We start from the raw sequence: 19,250 nt of genomic DNA, 5'->3' as shown, positions 1-19,250 counted from the left end.
ACTCAGTGACCTGTAGGGACAGCGCCTCCAACTGGCGGTTTATAGAAGTCATGGGATCCATGACAAAACACAGAGCAGAGAAAAAAAAAAAAAAGGAACCCCCTTTTTTTTTTTTGTTAGGCCGATTATAATGTCACGGGGATACAAGGAGGGCGAGCGCTAATAACCCGGGCCCCTGCAATTTCCCTCAGACTAGGGAAACCCTGTCTGACCCTCTACCTGAAGTTTACACTGAAGGTGTGCATGTTCAGGCCTCCACCCTCACCCTGACTCCTGATTCAGCCCTAGACTGAACACCACCGCGCACCACCCAGTGAATGCAATAGACCAATACCCACAGTTATAAGAAACAAGGATAAAGGAAAATATACACCACGCCGCAGTCAATCAGGAATACACTATAAAGGTGCAGGGCAAAATAAATACAAATATAGGAAGGAGTAAATAAGACAAAGGAAAATACACCACCAGCAACGATTCTCCAACAACCAGCTCTCCACTCCAGACCGAGATAACTACGGATAAGACAGAAGCTATAATCGGCGACGCCCAAAGATCAGGAGAACCATTTAAAGGAAATGGGCATGGCCCAGCTTCCAATCCGAGGATCAGATAAATTAACCCCGGAGCAGCCAGACAAAAACTAGCCGACGCCAATGAGCAAACAGTGGTCAAACGCGGAATTACCGCTGTCTGTCAGACGACCTGGTCTGGACAGTGTCCGACATGACAGTGGAGCCCTAAAACCCATAGCAGACACCTCCAGCAGCTCCTGATCTCCATGCAAAGAAAAAATGATCATGTGCTTTTTAACATTCTCAGTTTTTCTCTATCTTACATCATTTACTAGGGAAGAGCTGGTTGAGAGGCCCACATACACTTTAGATGGTCAGCATGTCCTACTGAAATTTACATTATTTTACACAAACAGCAAAATTAAATATATCTAGAAAAATTCTTCTTCAGCAGACATTGTATAAAGGTAGCAACTGAAAATAGCTAAACATGCAGTGTAATGGTACTGTATATTAAAGGGACTGCCTCATAAGGCAAACATTTTTATTTGGAAATCTGTGGGTCCAAGCTTTACTTACCCTCAAAGAGTCTCATTAGCGATACATTTATGTAGCATTATATAATGTAGCATTGCAGATTGTGTTGCCTGTTCAAATGAAGCATTCTGTCTGTTATGGTTTCCACGTGGTGTATTTGCTGCAGATTGGATGCTGCATATAGCGGCAGCATCCAATCCACAGCGTCCAGATGTTACAGCATAGTGGATGGGATCTAAAGAAATCCCATATCCACTATGTGTACAAAAACACAGGTGGCAAACCTGCTTATAGGTTCATGTGGCACGTCTTTAGAGACCGCAGCATGTCTATGCAAGAAAAATAGCACCGTTCTATGTATAGGATGCGGTGATTCCGCACGTGTTCATTGAACACGTGCGAAATCACCACGAATACAAAAGCCGACAGCGCTTTGGATGGAGCTGGGATCCGCTGCGTTCAAAACGCTGCTGGTACGCCACGTGGAAACATATTCTAAGAGAGGCGTCCAAAGTAGGAACCTCTCAGTGAAAGTTCATCCTTATTCTCATATGCACATGGAAGCACATGAAGCAATGGAATGAAACTGAAAGAAAGAAGATACAGATTAGATATTAGAAAAAACTTTTTAAGGGTATGTTTCCACGGTCAGGAAACGCTGCTTGTTTGACGCTGCGCAGAGCTGCAGCGTCAAACACGCAGCGTCCAGATGTTCCAGCATAGTGGAGGGGATTTTATGAAATCCCGTCTCCACTATGCGTGGAAACCCGCACGCGGCGGCCCTGCGACTCCGGACATGCTGTGCGTCTTTTCAGATCGCAGCATGTCCGTACACCTTGCGGGGACGCAGCATCCCCGCAAGGCATATCACAGGGCGCTATGGGAGAGAGCGATCATCCCGGATGTGAAGAGTTAACACATCCGGCATGATCGCGTCCCAGAAAGGGGGCGGGGCTTAGCGCCGAGCGGCTTCGCCGCTGCGGCGATACCGCCGGCCATCCTGACCGTGGAAACATACCCTCACAGTGAGGGTGATCAATGAGTGGAACAGGCTGCCACAAGAGGTGGTGAGTAGTGATGAGCGAGTGTGCTCATTACTCTGGTTATCCGAGCGAGCTCAGGTATTCTCCGAGTATTTGGGGCGTGCTCCTAGATTATGTTTGTGACCCTGCAGCTGCATGATTTGCAGGGATTGCCTGTTTGTTAGGGAATCACCACATGTATTCAGGCTGTCTAGCAGCTGCAAATCATGCAGCCGCAGTGACTCAAACATACATAATCTACAAGAACACCCAAGCATGCTCGGAAAACCCGAGTAACGAGCACACACTCGCTCATCACTAGTGGTGAGTCCTACGTCAATGGAAGTCTTCAAACAGAGGCTGGACAGACATCTGTCTGAGATGGTTTAGTGAATCCTGCATTGAGCAGAGACACGATGTTTCTGGAGGTCCCTTCAAATTCTAAAATTCTATGATTCTATAAACTTATGATACAGCCTTTTTAAATATACAGATGTAGCAAAGGTTATCATGACTCACAACACAAATGCATAGTAACAGAAGGTAATCTCTCTTAGCGTATGTTCCCACGGTCAGTAAAGGTTGCAGGTTGGACGCTGCGTACATCCGCAGTATACTGCGGCCAGTGTTACAGCATAGTGGATGGGATTTCAAAAAATTCCATCTCCACTATGTGTGCACGGACGCCTCCGGCTTCCCTCCGGAGACAGACATGCAGCGCGTCTTTCTAGACCACCGCATGTCTATTTATCTTGCTGAGACGCTCAGTCTCCGCAAGATAAATATCACCAGTGCAAGGTATTGGGCACGGTGAATCCGCACGGTTCAATGAAGACATGTGGAATCACCTGCGTTCAAATGCCAGCAGCGCTTTGGATGGAGCGGACATGTGCTGCGTCCATAGTGCAGTCAAGTTAAGTGTTAAATTTGTCTATGTTCATAAGCAGCGTTTTTTCTGAGTTTTTTTCTGTAGCCAAAATGTGCTCCCTTGGCAGTAGAAATGCTACACTCAGAATGCCCATTTTGAAGAGTTTTGATGGCGTTTTTGACATGACGTGTGTTTTGTCTACAAAACGCTTCATAAAGTTTTGTTTGCCAAAAATGCTTAAAAAACGCTGCAAAAACATTTATTGCAATGTTTTTAGACTTTGTCATTGCTTTCTATGGGTGAAAAAAACACTGCAAAATATCCTGCAGAAACGCTGAAAGAATTGACATTCTGCAGGTTTGAAAAAACACTGGAGTTCTCAAATTCAGTCAGGAAAAAAAAATCAAGCATATGGAAAGAGTATATGGAGCACATCTATATGAAAGACTCGATGATACGGGAAGAAGCTGAGAATGGAAATGATAGTGAACCGAACATCTTGAAAGACTAAGTTGTTGCTACGATAAAGCTTCTGGCAAACAATGAATCGCCTGGATGTTACAATAGCAGTTGATGTAATCACGCATCTGTGTCAACAGATATGGACAACTGGTAAATGGCCCAAGGACTGGACAGGATCAGTGTTAAGGCCCCGTCTCACTTAGCGACGCTAAAGCGATCCCGACAACGATACGACCTGTCAGGGATCGTTGCTGCGTCGCTATGTGGTCGCTGGTGAGATGTCAAACAGTGAGATCTTCCCAACGATCGCTGCTGCGATCTCGCTGTTTGACATCTCCACCAGCGACCTGTAGCGACCTGTACAACGATATCACATGGGAGCTATTATGACGATTCAGTGTCTGAGTCGTCAACGAGGTCGTTGGTAAGGTGTCAAACACAGCGATGTGTGCTACCCAGCGGGACCTCATTGATCAAAAAAAGGTCCAGGCCATTCCGACACAACCAGCGATCTCACAGCAGGGGCCTGGTCGCTGCTACGTGTCACACATAGCGAGATCGCTACTGAGGTCGCTGTTGCGTCACAAAACTTGTGACTCAGCAGCGATCTCGCTAGCGATCTCGCTTAGTGAGACGGGAGCTTTATTCATATTCCAAAGAAGGGAGATGTGACTGGTGGCTTAAAGGTTAGTGCTACTCTCATCAGTGTACGACTGCAGGTGCTGATAACAGTGAGAGCAGGCACCACTGATAGGAGGATTCATCAGCTAGCGCCTGTGCTATAAATAAATGGTAATAAAAAAATGTCATGGGGGTATCTTCTATTTTTAATAACCAGCTCATGCAAAACCAACAACTGCAGGCTGCAACCCTCAGCTGTCAGCTTTATCATGGCTGGTTATCAAGAATAGAGGGGTCCCACGCCTTTTTTTTTTTAAACTATTTAAATAAATAATTTTAAAAGGCGGCGTGTGGTCCCCCCATTTTTGACAACCAGCCAAACTAAAACAGACAGCTGGAGGCTGGTATTCTCAAGCTGGTAAGGGGCCAAGGATATTGGTCCACCCCAGCCTAAAAATAGCAGCCTGCAGCAAGCCCCAGAAAAGGCTCATCTATTAGATGTGCCAATTCTGGAGCTTTGCCTGGCTCCTCCCACTTGCTCTGATGCAGTGGCAAGTGGGGTAATATTTGTGGGGTTGATGTCAGCTATTTTATGGCCGCTACATCGAGCTCAGTGGTTAGTAATGTAGAGACATCTATAAGATGCCCCATTAGTAACCCCATAGTTAGATTGTAAAAAAAGCACAGCCAGAATGAAATCCTTTAATTGAAATAATAAAAAAGCACAATTATACTCACCTTTTTGCCTAATCCATTGAAGCCCATGTCACCTGTAAAAGAAAGATAATAATAAACAACCATAATACTCACCTTTATGCCTAATCCACCAATGTCCATGACACATGTAAAAGAGGAAAAATAATAAGCAACGACATCGCTGTCCTGTTTGATGTGAAGATAATCCATATCAGTCCCACGAAGAGTCGGATGATTTGGATAGCGGTCAAAAAAGTGATGTGACAGCTATCCATACCAGCTAGCTAACTCTGAAACTGGAGTGGAATCACACTGCTGCAGCTCACTGCATGAGAACCTTTGCTTTTGTGAGTTATCAGTGACAGCAGGCGTACTCTGATGAGTAGTACCCTCTCATCAGCCAATGCCTGTGACCAGTGGTAACCTTTTTTACGTTGTTCACAGCTGCTGGCTCATACTGTCATCTGACAACGTGGGAACCGCAGTGCTCTAACCGGTGGTAATGATCTTACCGCCGATTAAAGCCCATATTTCATCTGAATGGGATCTAGGTTCTGGTTCATCACATATGGATGCGAAACCTGAATGATAAAGAAACAAGACAGAAGAAGAACGCCTTTGACATTGTGGCAACAACACAAACGACGCATCCGTCATTAAACTGGATGCGTCACACACGTTTTTCACTATTTTCGTGACGTCCGTCGATACGTCACTTTACAACGATGCACAGTAGAGGACGGAAGTGTGAAAGAGGCCTTACACTGCTTTGTTATCCGAGACAAGGTAACATTTGCTACATCTGTATATCTGAGAATGTACATTTTACCTTTGCCATTTTAAGAAAATGGTATTGCCATGTCTTTTCAATTCAATTGAGAATGTCAAGACATTTTTGTTTTCTTCTCTATGGACTTGTACTGAAATCACAGGGATTTACCATCCCAGTCATATTTTATCAATATGTCCTATTGCAGTATTGCTCCCGTATGGTAACAATGTAGAGGTGTGCATTATCAAAGATCAAGTCTCTGTATATGCTGCTGACTTGTCCTATATACTAGCATTAAACAAGGAGCTACACTAAAATCATGGAATGATAAGTTGTGTTGAAGGAATAACGTTTTAAAATGAAATTCCTTACATGCATTAATCTGCTGGGGTTCTGTACAATCAATTCTAAATATTTTTCTGGACAATCCTAGTCATTTGTTGCCCTCTGGTGGTGATACATGGGAGATACAATAAAACAAACTACTAAAGTGCTACTCATGGAATAAATAAACGTTACCATCCAGATTCACAACCTGCAGTTGCATTCCTCTTTATCTTTGAGGTAGTAATTAAAAGGATGTAACTTTCACAAGTCATGGTTATACCCACGCTTCTGTCTGGATCACACAGCTGAAGGCTCATATCTATAAACTACATAAATGAATATACCGTACAGAAAACCAATGCACGTGTATTCAATTGTACATGTATTTCTTTATGATTACTCGTACATTGGATTTATATATTTTCGGATGTAGTTTTCACTTAGTTTCATTTCTCCCAAAGAATTTATTGGATAAATGAATAATATCGTTTCAGGAGGACCGCTGGTATATGATGGAGTAAAACTTGTGCACACTTCGGAGTATCTTAATGGTACGCAAAGAGTCCAGCTGGATCATGTTATAACAGAGGAGGAATGTAAGGAGCTTCGCGGAGTGGCCAATGTAAGTTCAGAAGTCAAAGATTGTTTGCTTTCATACTATATGGCACATGTATAAAAGATAATTATCTCCAAGTGCATCTCTGTGTGACACATCAGAGAGGGATGAAATATGGAAATAGAATGAAGTAGTGGAAATATGCATGTGTATGGTTGAAGGAAATAATGTAATATCTTTTATAACACAAGTACTAGAACTGCTCAATAAATGTAAATAGTTATTCTCATGTTATGAAATTAATATAGATGTAGCCTAAAGCACAGCCACGTAGTATATAGCAGCCTGTAATAATTATAGGGGATAACTCAGGAGACTCTTTGCGTGGAACAAGACAACTACAGGGCACAGTTTTATAAGTGATAAAGTCTATATTATCACACGGTGATTCAAACAGGTGCAGAGAGAAACTCAAGTCCACAACACTTGGTGTAAATATTAAACGCAGCTTAGCAGTCTATAGGAAACTTCAGAGGAAAATGCAATCACGCAGAAAGTCTATGAAGCACAATTATTCTTGAGGATACTTGACACGAATAAATCCTTGTCTTAGTCCAAACACAGATAGATAAGCTTATAAGGCAGTTCAAATTATATCTTAGCTCAACCAGGGAGGCCTGGTTAATAGTCTCAGGTTTTTGCAGAGCAGCAACAGCTTACATGTCCAGCAAATACAGATGGAAGTTAGCACGAGCAGCAGATGAAGGAGGATTACTTAAAACTGGTGTATGCAGCAGGAACTCAGAGCAGAGTAGCAGGATCACCACACAGGTTCACAGGAGCAGGTATATAGCCAGGGAGTAATCAGAGGTCAGGAGCTGGATGCAAGGCAGAATACTCTAGCACAGACTGAAGGCTGGGGTGGAGTTTTATAGCAGGAAGACACAGTGCACATGAGACCAAAGACGCCATCTTGGAAAAGGGCAGTAAATCACAAAAGGTAAAAAAAGTTCAGAGTCCTGACACAGCCACATAGTATATAGCACAGCCCACGCAGTATATAACATAGGCCACGTAGTATATAACACTGCCCACGCAGTATATAACACTGCCCACATAGTATATAGCAGCCAGGCAGTATATAACACAGCCCTTGTAATATATATATAGCACAGCCCACGTAGTATATAACACAGCCCATGTAGTATATAACACAGGCCATGCAGTATATAACACAGCCCATGCAGTATATAACACAGCCCACGTAGTATATAGCAGTGTGGGCACCATATCTGTTATGACCCCAGTGGACAGGGTCTCAGAGGAACGTGTAAGTCTGCGAGATTCAAAAATCCAGCTCATAGGGCTGTGGTAACTGGGTTGACCAAATAGCTACTCCTAACGCCAACACTAGAAGTAGCCGGGGATCATGCCTACGGTGATCGCTAGATGACTCGCGCCAGCCGGAGAATCTAACTACCCCTAGGAGAAGAAAACAAAGACCTCTCTTGCCTCCAGAGAAAGGGACCCCAAAGCAAGATACAAGCCCCCCACAAATAATAACGGTGAGGTAAGAGGAAATGACAAACACAGAAATGAACCAGGTTCAGCAAAGAGAGGCCAGCTTACTAATAGCAGAATATAGCAAGATAACTTATCTGGTCAACAAAAACCCTATAAAAATCCACGCTGGAGATTCAAGAACCCCCGAACCATCTAACGGTCCGGGGGGAGAACACCAGCCCCCTAGAGCTTCCAGCAAAGGTCAGGATACAGATTGGAACAAGCTGGACAAAAATACCAAACAAAACAAAAGCAAAAAGCAAGGAAGCAGACTTAGCTTGAAATACAGGAACCAGGATCATAGGACAAGAGCACAACAGATTAGCTCTGATTTCAACGATGCCAGGCATTGAACTGAAGGTCCAGGGAGCTTATATAGCAACGCCCCTGAACTAACGGCCCAGGTGAGGATATAGGAAAAGACAGAAGCTCCAGAGTCAAATCACTAATGACCACTAGAGGGAGCAAAAAGCAAAATCACAACAGTACCCCCCCCTTAGTGAGGGGTCACCGAACCCTCACCACGACCACCAGGGCGATCAGGACGAGCGGCGTGAAAGGCACGAACTAAATCGGCCGCATGAACATCAGAGGCGACCACCCAGGAATTATCTTCCTGACCATAGCCCTTCCACTTGACCAGGTACTGAAGCCTCCGCCTGGAGAGACGAGAATCCAAGATCTTCTCCACCACGTACTCCACCACAGGCACAACGTACCGCCGCAACAAGGACCTATGAAACACGTTGTGGATAGCAAACGACACAGGAAGATCCAGGCGAAAAGATACAGGATTAAGGATTTCCAATATCTTGTAAGGACCAATAAAACGAGGTTTAAATTTGGGAGAGGAAACCTTCATAGGAACAAAGCGGGAAGAAAGCCACACCAAATCCCCAACACGTAGTCGGGGACCCACACCGCGGCGGCGGTTGGCAAAGCGCTGAGCCCTCTCCTGTGACAACTTCAAGTTGTCCACCACAAGATTCCAGATCCGCTGCAACCTATCCACCACAGAATCCACCCCAGGGCAGTCAGAAGGTTTCACATGACCCGAAGAAAAACGAGGGTGGAAACCAGAGTTGCAGAAAAACGGCGAAACCAAGGTGGCGGAACTAGCCCGATTATTAAGGGCAAACTCAGCCAACGGCAAGAAGGTCACCCAATCGTCCTGATCAGCAGAGACAAAACACCTCAAATAAGCCTCCAAAGTCTGATTAGTTCGCTCCGTCTGTCCATTAGTCTGAGGATGGAAAGCAGACGAAAACGACAAGTCAATGCCCATCCTACTACAAAAGGATCGCCAGAATCTGGAAACGAACTGGGATCCTCTGTCTGACACAATATTCTCAGGGATGCCGTGCAAACGAACCACGTTCTGGAAAAACACAGGAACCAGATCGGAAGAGGAAGGCAGCTTAGGCAAAGGAACCAAATGGACCATCTTAGAGAAGCGATCACATATCACCCAGATAACAGACATGCCTTGAGACACCGGAAGATCAGAAATGAAATCCATGGAGATATGTGTCCAAGGTCTCTTAGGGACAGGCAAGGGCAAGAGCAACCCGCTGGCACGAGAACAGCAAGGCTTAGCTCGAGCACAAGTCCCACAGGACTGTACAAATGACCGCACATCCCTAGACAAGGAAGGCCACCAAAAGGATCTGGCCACCAGATCTCTGGTGCCAAAAATTCCTGGGTGACCTGCCAACACCGAGGAATGAACCTCGGAAATGACTCTGCTGGTCCACTTATCAGGCACAAACAGTCTGTCAGGTGGACAAGAATCAGGCCTATCAGCCTGAAATCTCTGCAACACACGTCGCAGATCAGGAGAAATAGCTGACAAGATAATACCATCCTTAAGAATACCAACAGGTTCAGCGACTCCAGGAGCATCAGGCACAAAGCTCCTGGAAAGAGCATCGGCCTTCACATTTTTTGAACCTGGTAAATACGAGACAACAAAGTCAAAACGGGAGAAAAACAATGACCAGCGGGCCTGTCTAGGATTCAGGCATTTAGCAGACTCGAGATACATCAGATTTTTGTGATCAGTCAAGACCACCACACGATGCTTAGCACCCTCGAGCCAATGACGCCACTCCTCAAATGCCCATTTCATGGCCAACAACTCCCGATTGCCCACATCATAATTTCGCTCCGCAGGCGAAAACTTCCTAGAGAAAAAGGCGCAAGGTCTCATAACAGAGCAACCAAGGCCTCTCTGCGACAAAACGGCCCCTGCTCCAATCTCTGAAGCATCCACCTCAACCTGAAAGGGAAGCGAGACATCAGGCTGGCACAAAACAGGCGCTGAAGTAAACCGACGTTTCAACTCCTGGAAAGCCTCCACGGCAGCAGGAGCCCAATTAACCACATCGGAGCCCTTCTTGGTCATATCCGTCAAAGGTTTCACAATGCTAGAAAAGTTAGCGATAAAACGACGGTAGAAGTTAGCGAAACCCAAGAACTTCTGAAGACTCTTAACTGACGAGGGCTGAGTCCAATCAAGAATAGCTCGGACCTTGACTGGGTCCATCTCCACAGCAGAAGGGGAAAAAATGAACCCCAAAAAGGGAACCTTCTGTACACCAAAAAGACACTTTGAGCCCTTGACAAGCAAAGAATTTTCACGCAAAATTTTAAAGACCATCCTGACCTGCTCCACATGCGAGTCCCAATTATCAGAAAAAACCAGAATATCATCCAGATAAACGATCAAAAATTTATCCAGATAGTTCCGGAAAATGTCATGCATAAAGGACTGAAAAACTGAAGGGGCATTAGAGAGCCCAAAAGGCATCACCAAGTACTCAAAATGACCTTCGGGCGTATTGAATGCGGTTTTCCATTCATCCCCTTGCTTAATGCGCACAAGGTTGTACGCACCACGAAGGTCTATCTTGGTAAACCACTTGGCACCTTTAATCCGGGCAAACAAGTCAGACAACAGCGGCAAAGGATACTGAAATTTGACAGTGATCTTATTTAAAAGCCGATAGTCAATACAAGGCCTCAAAGATCCGTCCTTTTTAGCCACAAAAAAGAATCCCGCACCAAGAGGGGAAGAAGACGGACGGATGTGTCCTTTCTCCAGAGACTCCTTGATATATGAACGCATAGCGGTATGTTCAGGTATCGACAGATTAAAAAGTCTTCCCTTAGGAAATTTACTGCCTGGAATCAAATCTATTGCACAGTCACATTCCCTATGAGGAGGCAATGCACTGGACCTGGACTCGCTAAAGACATCCTGATAATCAGACAAATACTCCGGAACTTCCGAAGGCGTAGAAGAAGCAATAGACACAGGCAGGGAATCCTCATGAATACCACGACAGCCCCAACTAGACACTGACATAGCCTTCCAGTCAAGGACTGGATTATGGGTCTGTAACCATGGCAGCCCCAAAACAACCAAATCATGCATTTTATGTAGAACGAGAAAACGTATCACCTCGCGGTGTTCAGGAGTCATGCACATGGTAACCTGTGTCCAATACTGCGGTTTATTTTCTGCTAATGGCGTAGCATCAATACCCCTAAGAGGGATAGGATTTTCTAATGGTTCAAGAATAAAACCACAGCGCTTAGCAAATGAGAGATCCATAAGACTCAGGGCAGCACCTGAATCTACAAACGCCATGACAGGATAAGATGACAGTGAGCAAATCAAAGTTACAGACAGAATAAACTTAGGATGCAAATTACCAACGGTGACAGGACTAACAACCTTAGATATACGTTTAGAGCATGCTGAGATAACATGTGTAGAATCACCACAGTAGTAGCACAAGCCATTCCGGCGTCTATGAATTTTCCTCTCATTTCTAGTCAAGATTCTATCACATTGCATCAAATCAGGTGTCCGTTCAGACAACACCATGAGGGAATTTGCGGTTTTTCTATCACATTGCATCACATCAGGTGTCTGTTCAGACAACAACATGAGGGAATTTGCGGTTTTGCGCTCCCGCAACCGCCGGTCAATTTGAATAGCCAGGGACATGGTATCATTCAGACCTGTGGGAATGGGAAAACCCACCATAACATTCTTAATGGCCTCAGAAAGGCCATTTCTAAAATTAGCGGCCAGTGCACACTCGTTCCAATGTGTCAGCACGGACCATTTCCGAAATTTTTGGCAATACACCTCAGCCTCGTCCTGGCCCTGAGACATAGCCAGCAAGGCTTTCTCTGCCTGAATCTCAAGATTGGGTTCCTCATAAAGTAAACCGAGCGCCAGAAAAAACGCATCAATATCAGCCAATGCCGGATCTCCTGGCGCCAACGAAAAAGCCCAATCTTGAGGGTCACCCCGTAAGAATGAAATAACAATTTTTACTTGTTGAGCAGAGTCTCCAGACGAACAAGGTTTCAGGGACAAAAACAATTTACAATTATTCCTGAAATTCCTAAACTTAAATCGGTCTCCTGAAAACAGTTCAGGAATCGGAATCTTGGGTTCAGACCTAGGATTTCTGGTAACATAATCTTGTATACCCTGCACACGAGCGGCAAGCTGGTCCACACTTGTAATCAAGGTCTGGACATTCATGTCTGCAGCAAGCTTAAGCCACTCTGAGGTAAAGGGGAAAAGAAAAAAAAAAAATGAGAGAGGGAAAAAAAACCTCAAAATTTTCTTTCTTATAATCCCACTTCTGCAATGCATTAAACATTTAATACTGGCCTGGCATACTGTTATGACCCCAGTGGACAGGGTCTCAGAGGAACGTGTAAGTCTGCGAGATTCAAAAATCCAGCTCATAGGGCTGTGGTAACTGGGTTGACCAAATAGCTACTCCTAACGCCAACACTAGAAGTAGCCGGGGATCATGCCTACGGTGATCGCTAGATGACTCGCGCCAGCCGGAGAATCTAACTACCCCTAGGAGAAGAAAACAAAGACCTCTCTTGCCTCCAGAGAAAGGGACCCCAAAGCAAGATACAAGCCCCCCACAAATAATAACGGTGAGGTAAGAGGAAATGACAAACACAGAAATGAACCAGGTTCAGCAAAGAGAGGCCAGCTTACTAATAGCAGAATATAGCAAGATAACTTATCTGGTCAACAAAAACCCTATAAAAATCCACGCTGGAGATTCAAGAACCCCCGAACCGTCTATCGGTCCGGGGGGAGAACACCAGCCCCCTAGAGCTTCCAGCAAAGGTCAGGATACAGATTGGAACAAGCTGGACAAAAATACAAAACAAAAGCAAAAAGCAAGGAAGCAGACTTAGCTTGAAATAAAGGAACCAGGATCATAGGACAAGAGCACAACAGATTAGCTCTGATTTCAACGATGCCAGGCATTGAACTGAAGGTCCAGGGAGCTTATATAGCAACGCCCCTGAACTAACGGCCCAGGTGAGGATATAGGAAAAGACAGAAGCTCCAGAGTCAAATCACTAATGACCACTAGAGGGAGCAAAAAGCAAAATCACAACACATATCCCTGTTAAAAAAAAATTATTTAATAAAAAATAGGTATATACTCACCCTCCATCATCCACTGAAGCTGTCCCGATGTGCGCAATGTGGCCGCCAGCTTCCGTTCCCAGTGATGCATTGCGAAATTACCCATATGACTTAGCGGTCTTGCAAGACCGTTAAGTCATCTAGGTAATTTCGCAACGCATCTCGGGGAACGGAAGCTGGCGACAGCATCGCACGAATCGTTGGACGTCGGAAGGTGAGAATACCACAATTTTTTATTTTTTTAATTATTTTTAACATTGTATCTTTTTACCATTGATGCTGCATAGGCAGCATCAATAGTAAAAAGTTGGTCCGGGATGGGGCGACACACTGGCGCTGACTGGAGGGGAGTAGGGAGGGGTCACTGACTTGAGGAGAGTAAGGAGGGGCCAATTCGCTGCCAGACTAAGCCTGTAGCTGTTTGGTCGCCGCATGTCGGACAGACAGACAGACGGAAGTACCCCTTAGACGATTATATATATAGATATACAGTACAGACCAAAAGTTTGGACACACCTTCTCATTTAAAGATTTTTCTGTATTTTCATGACTATGAAATTTGTAAATTCACACTGAAGGCATCAAAACTATGAATTAACACATGTGGAATTATATACTTAACAAAAAAGTGTGAAACAACTGAAAATATGTCTTATATTCTAGGTTCTTCAAAGTAGCCACCTTTTGCTTTGATGACTGCTTTGCACACTCTTGGCATACTCTTGATGAGCTTCAAGAGGTAGTCACTGGGAATAGTCTTCCAACAATCTTGAAGGAGTTCCCAGAGATGCTTAGCATTTGTTGGCACTTTTGCCTTCACTCTGCGGTCCAGCTCACCCCAAACCATCTCCATTGGGTTCAGGTCTGGTGACTGTGGAGGCCAGGTCATCTGGCGTAGCACCCCATCACTCTCCTTCTTGGTCAAATAACCCTTACACAGCCTGAAGGTGTGTTTGGGGTCATTGTCCTGTTGAAAAATAAATGATGGACCAACTAAACGCAAACTGGATGGAATAGCATGCCGCTGAAAGATGCTGTGGTAGCCATGCTGCTTCAGTATGCCTTCAATTTTGAATAAATCCCCAACAGTGTCACCAGCAAAGCACCCCCACACCATCACACCTCCTCCTCCATGCTTCAAGGTGGGGACCAGGCATGTAGAGTCCATCCGTTCACCTTTTCTGCATCGCACAAAGACACAGTGGTTGGAACTATCTCAAATTTGGACTCATCAGACCAAAGCACAGATTTCCACTGGTCTAATGTCCATTCCTTGTGTTCTTTAGCCCAAACAAGTCTCTTCTGCTTGTTGCCTGTCCTTAGCAGTGGTTTCCTAGCAGCTATTTTACCATGAAAGCCTGCTGCACAAAGTCTCCTCTTAACAGTTGTTGTAGAGATGTGTCTGCTGCTAGAACTCTGTGTGGCATTGACCTGGTCTCTAATCTGAGCTGCTGCTAATCTGCGATTTCTGAGGCTGGTGACTCGGATAAACTTATCCTCAGAAGCAGAGGTGACTCTTGGTCTTCCTTTCCTGGGGCGGTCCTCATGTGAGCCAGTTTCTTTGTAGCGCTTGATGGTTTTTGCAACTGCACTTGTGGACACTTTCAAAGTTTTCCCAATGTTTCGGACTGACTGATCTTCATTTCTTAAAGTAATGATGACCACTCGTTTTTCTTTACTTAGCTGCTTTTTTCTTGCCATAAAACAAATTCTAACAGTCTATTCAGTAGGACTATCAGCTGTGTATCCACCAGACTTCTGCACAACATAACTGATGGTCCCAACCCCATTTATAAGGCAAGAAATCCCACTTATTAAGCTTGACAGGCACACCTGTGAAGTGAAAACCATTGCCGGTGACTACCTCTTGAAGCTCATCAAGAGAATGCCAAGAGTGTGCAAAGCAGTCATCAAAGCAAAAGGTGGCTACTTTGAAGAACCTAGAATATAAGACATAACAAAAAAGTGTGCAACAACTAAAATTAAGTATATAATTCCACATGTGTTAATTCATAGTTTTGATGCCTTCAGTGTGAATGTACAATTTTCATAGTCATGAAAATACAGAAAAATATTTAAATGAGAAGGTGTGTCCAAACTTTTGGTCAATACTGTATATATATATATATATATATATATATATATATATATACCGTATTTTTCGGACCATAAAACACACTTTTTTGCCTCCAAGTTTGGGAGGAAAGTGTGGGTGCGTCTTATGGTACGGATGTAACATGTGGGGAGGGGGCAGCAGCGAGTGGGATCCCACTTGCAGGGCAGAAAAATGTCCCTGCTGCCTGGCTGGCTGCAGGAATCAGCTGGGGGAAACCACATGATCCCGATGATTAAAGTGCAGTGAATATTCATTAGCTGCTTCCCCGCCCACCTGTCAGCTGAGCAGTGAGCAGGGAGCAGCAAACCAATATTCCTTCACTTAAACAGGGACACACATGGTTTCCCCAGCGCTGGATTCCTGCAGCAGCTTTGGAGATCTGTGTGTCTGGTGGTGGAGGAGGCAGCAGCAGGGTGGCAGAGGAGACAAGATCTCCTCATACCTGCCTGGCTGTGCTGGATGCTGGGCATAAGGACCTGTGTGATGTCATGAAGTGGGCGGGCTGGAGCATCACTTGGCAGCACAGGGCCCTCCCTCTTCTTGATGTCATCACAGGTCCTTCAGACACCCACTAGAATCTGCAGCTTCATCTTATGACCTGTGCTGTGGAGAGGCAGGGAGAGCTCTGTGTGTGCAGTCATGGGATGCTCCAGCTTTTTACCTCACCACAGTGGCTGGCTGGCTGCCACAATTAAAAGGTTAGTCTTTGCAACACACAATAAAGCACTCTGCCACTCCTGTGGTGCACTATAACTCCCAGCATGCCTTAAGATCTACAGGACATGCTGGGAGTTATAGTTCTCCCATGGGTTCTTAAAGCAGCACTCCAGTGTTATTTTTCAGTGCTGGAGTGGTGCTTTCAAATATAAGCCCTGTGCCCCCAATCTTATACTCCCCCTCCAGCGTCTTCATACAGTACTTTACAGACACCGCACTGGTCCCGAAGCACCATCTTCTACCCGCAGCTTCCAACATAATAACGTACTATTGTATATAATAACACCACCACCACATATAATAGTATGTTATTTATGTTATTAAATATTTTACCACATTTTTTTGCTTCAAATATTTTTTTCCCTATTTTCCACCTCTAAAACCTGGGTGCGTCTTATAGTCCGATATATACAGTTATATATATATATATATATATATATATATATATATATATATATATATATCAACTGAAAATCATAAAAATCAATTACGGATGTATCTTGAAGTGGTGATATATATGTGCATAGAGGGAAAAAATGGCAGACCATTTGGATTGTACAGAGAAACCAAAAGAGGAAAAAAAGCGAATGTGTGACCAAGGAATATTCCAAAGCATAAATGGAAAAAGATAAAACACTTTTATTAGAATAAACTTGGTGAATGGTGGCACAACTACAAAGAGAGTGCCCGCACTTACATAAAAAAGTAACAGCACTTACACTTATTAATAATTGAATGCATAGTAATAGATTGTAAGGAAAGATTCAAGGTCCAACAGGTAAGTTAATGACTGTATGCGGTACCCTACGTTGATCATGGCATGACAGGTTGCTCAATTAGTGCAGATTAGGGTTGAGCGAAACAGGTCGTGCATTTTCATAAGTCGCCGACTTTTGGCAAAGTCGGCGTCTCATGAAACCCGACCCGATCCCTGTACGGGGTCGGCCATGCGGTCCGCGATCTTGGCGGCAAAGTCGCGTTTCGTATGACGCGTTTAGCGCCATTTTTTCAGCCAATGAATGAGTGTGGGCAGAGTGATGACATAGGTCTTAGGGGAGTGAACGCCTATCGTCATGTTATCGCTTGTGCGCAGTAGGGATTTGGAATGTGCAATACGAAATTTTCTGTGCTGGGACGGAGGGGAGAGAGAGAGAGAAAAAAAAAAAATTAAATTCCTTCATTGGGTTCGTGTTTCGGTCGAAATCCGACTTTTCACGGTGGTCGGCCGATTTCACTCGACTCGACTTTTAAGACAGTCGGGTTTCACAAAACCCGACTCGACCCTAAAAAACTAAAGGTCGCTCAACCCTAGTGCAGATAAGAAATCCAGCAATATTATAGAAAGCAGTGAAGTCAATAATATATACTACCAGTATGGATCAATATACGTACTGGAACAGTCACAAAACAAATATATATCAGGCACGAGGAAAAAGAATATATGCCAAGATATAAATTAATCAATGTGGAATTGAACAACACAAGATGGGAGGTTAAAAGGGAACAAATGAAAACACAACAATTTGTTTGTGCAGTCCATATATATATATATCACACAAAATGCGCCGTCTGAGGATGTAAATGGAATGCACATAATAGCCAATGTGCAGCAAGCATTACAGAGAGGAAATGTATATTACCTGAGTGATCAGCTGCAATATACTATATATACATACACTATATACTATAATCTGCCAGGTACTGTACATCTTGGCAACTAGATAACATATAATAATAAAATGCCACATATTTAACAGTGTTGTTAACTTCATTTATTAGACAATAACTCTCGCTGGAGATGGGTACAGAGGGAAAACATCACCCCACACACCAAATGAGAAGTTTGAAGGAGCCACAGTTTTAAAGGCATTGAAGGTAACATCATCCCCTTTTGGTAATTCTATGAATTGTCTAGAATAGAATAAAGCTAGAACCTAGACTTGTAGCTTACTTGTCAGAGTTCCATAGATTTTGCTGAGTTTACCTCCACGTTAGAGAGTCTGTTAGAAGACTTAGCCATTGCATCAATCAAGAAAGCTCTCCAAAAAGTTCAGCAAACACCCTAAGGCTATGTGAACGCAGAGGGTTTTTTTAGATGCTTTTGGAGCAGACAGAGCTCAAACTTAGCAGAAATTCTCCAAATCTCAAAACTCCTCAAAAACTTGCAGTTTCAACTCAGTTTCTCCTTCAAAACCTCCTCAAAAATCTTAGTGTGCGCTTACCCTAATTTGTTTCTTCTTCATTCACTCTCCTGAAAAGGAATTCTGATTCGCTATGTCGCTTTCCTCATGTGCGGGCATTGCAGTAGCTTGGGTATCCATGATTACGATCACTAGCAACCAGCTAACTGTTACTATAGGCCCCGTCTCACTAAGCGATTTACCAACGATCACGACCAGCGATATGACCTGGCCGTGATCGTTGGTAAGTCGCTGTGTGGTCGCTGGGGAGCTGTCACACAGACAGCTCTCTCCAGCGACCAACGATCAGGGGAACGACTTCGGCATCGTTGAAACTGTCTTCAACGATGCCGAAGTCCCCCTGCAGCACCCGGGTAACCAGGGTAAACATCGGGTTACTAAGCGCAGGGCCGCGCTTAGTAACCCGATGTTTACCCTGGTTACCAAAAAAAACAAACAGTACATACTCGCCTTTCGGTGTCCAGGTCCCTTGCCGTCTGCTTCCTGCTCTGACTGAGATCCGGCCGTACACTGAGAGCAGAGCGCAGCGGTGACATCACTGCTGTGCTCTCACTTCTCACTGTACGTCCGGCAGTCAGTGAGAGCAGGAAGCAGCCGGCAAGGGACCTGACGGACATCAGAAGGCGAGTATGTATTGTTTTTTTTTTTTTACATTTACGCTGGTAACCAGGGTAAACATCGGGTTACTAAGCGCGGCCCTGCGCTTAGTAACCCGATGTTTACCCTGGTTACCAGTGAAGACATCGCTGGATCGGTGTCACACACACCGATTCAGCGATGTCAGCGGGGCCT

The 19,250-nt window shown here is 44.5% G+C and overlaps 1 protein-coding gene across 1 annotated transcript in view; it reads left to right on the top strand.

Moving 5' to 3' along the window:
- The window catches only part of P3H2 (prolyl 3-hydroxylase 2), a 333,781-nt gene that overhangs the window by 271,585 nt on the left and 42,946 nt on the right, over positions 1–19,250 (top strand). Inside the window, exons 9-10 of the mRNA XM_077290298.1 lie at positions 6,315–6,442; positions 18,037–18,132. Of these exons, the coding sequence (XP_077146413.1) occupies positions 6,315–6,442; positions 18,037–18,132 (224 nt within the window). The remainder of the gene's footprint in view (positions 1–6,314; positions 6,443–18,036; positions 18,133–19,250) is intronic.

Source organism: Ranitomeya variabilis, chromosome 2 (genome assembly GCF_051348905.1).
Source record: "Ranitomeya variabilis isolate aRanVar5 chromosome 2, aRanVar5.hap1, whole genome shotgun sequence".
Lineage (NCBI taxonomy): Eukaryota > Metazoa > Chordata > Amphibia > Anura > Dendrobatidae > Ranitomeya > Ranitomeya variabilis.
The sequence above is the reverse complement of the archived record's forward strand: the minus strand, read 5'-3'. Positions and strand labels throughout refer to the sequence as shown.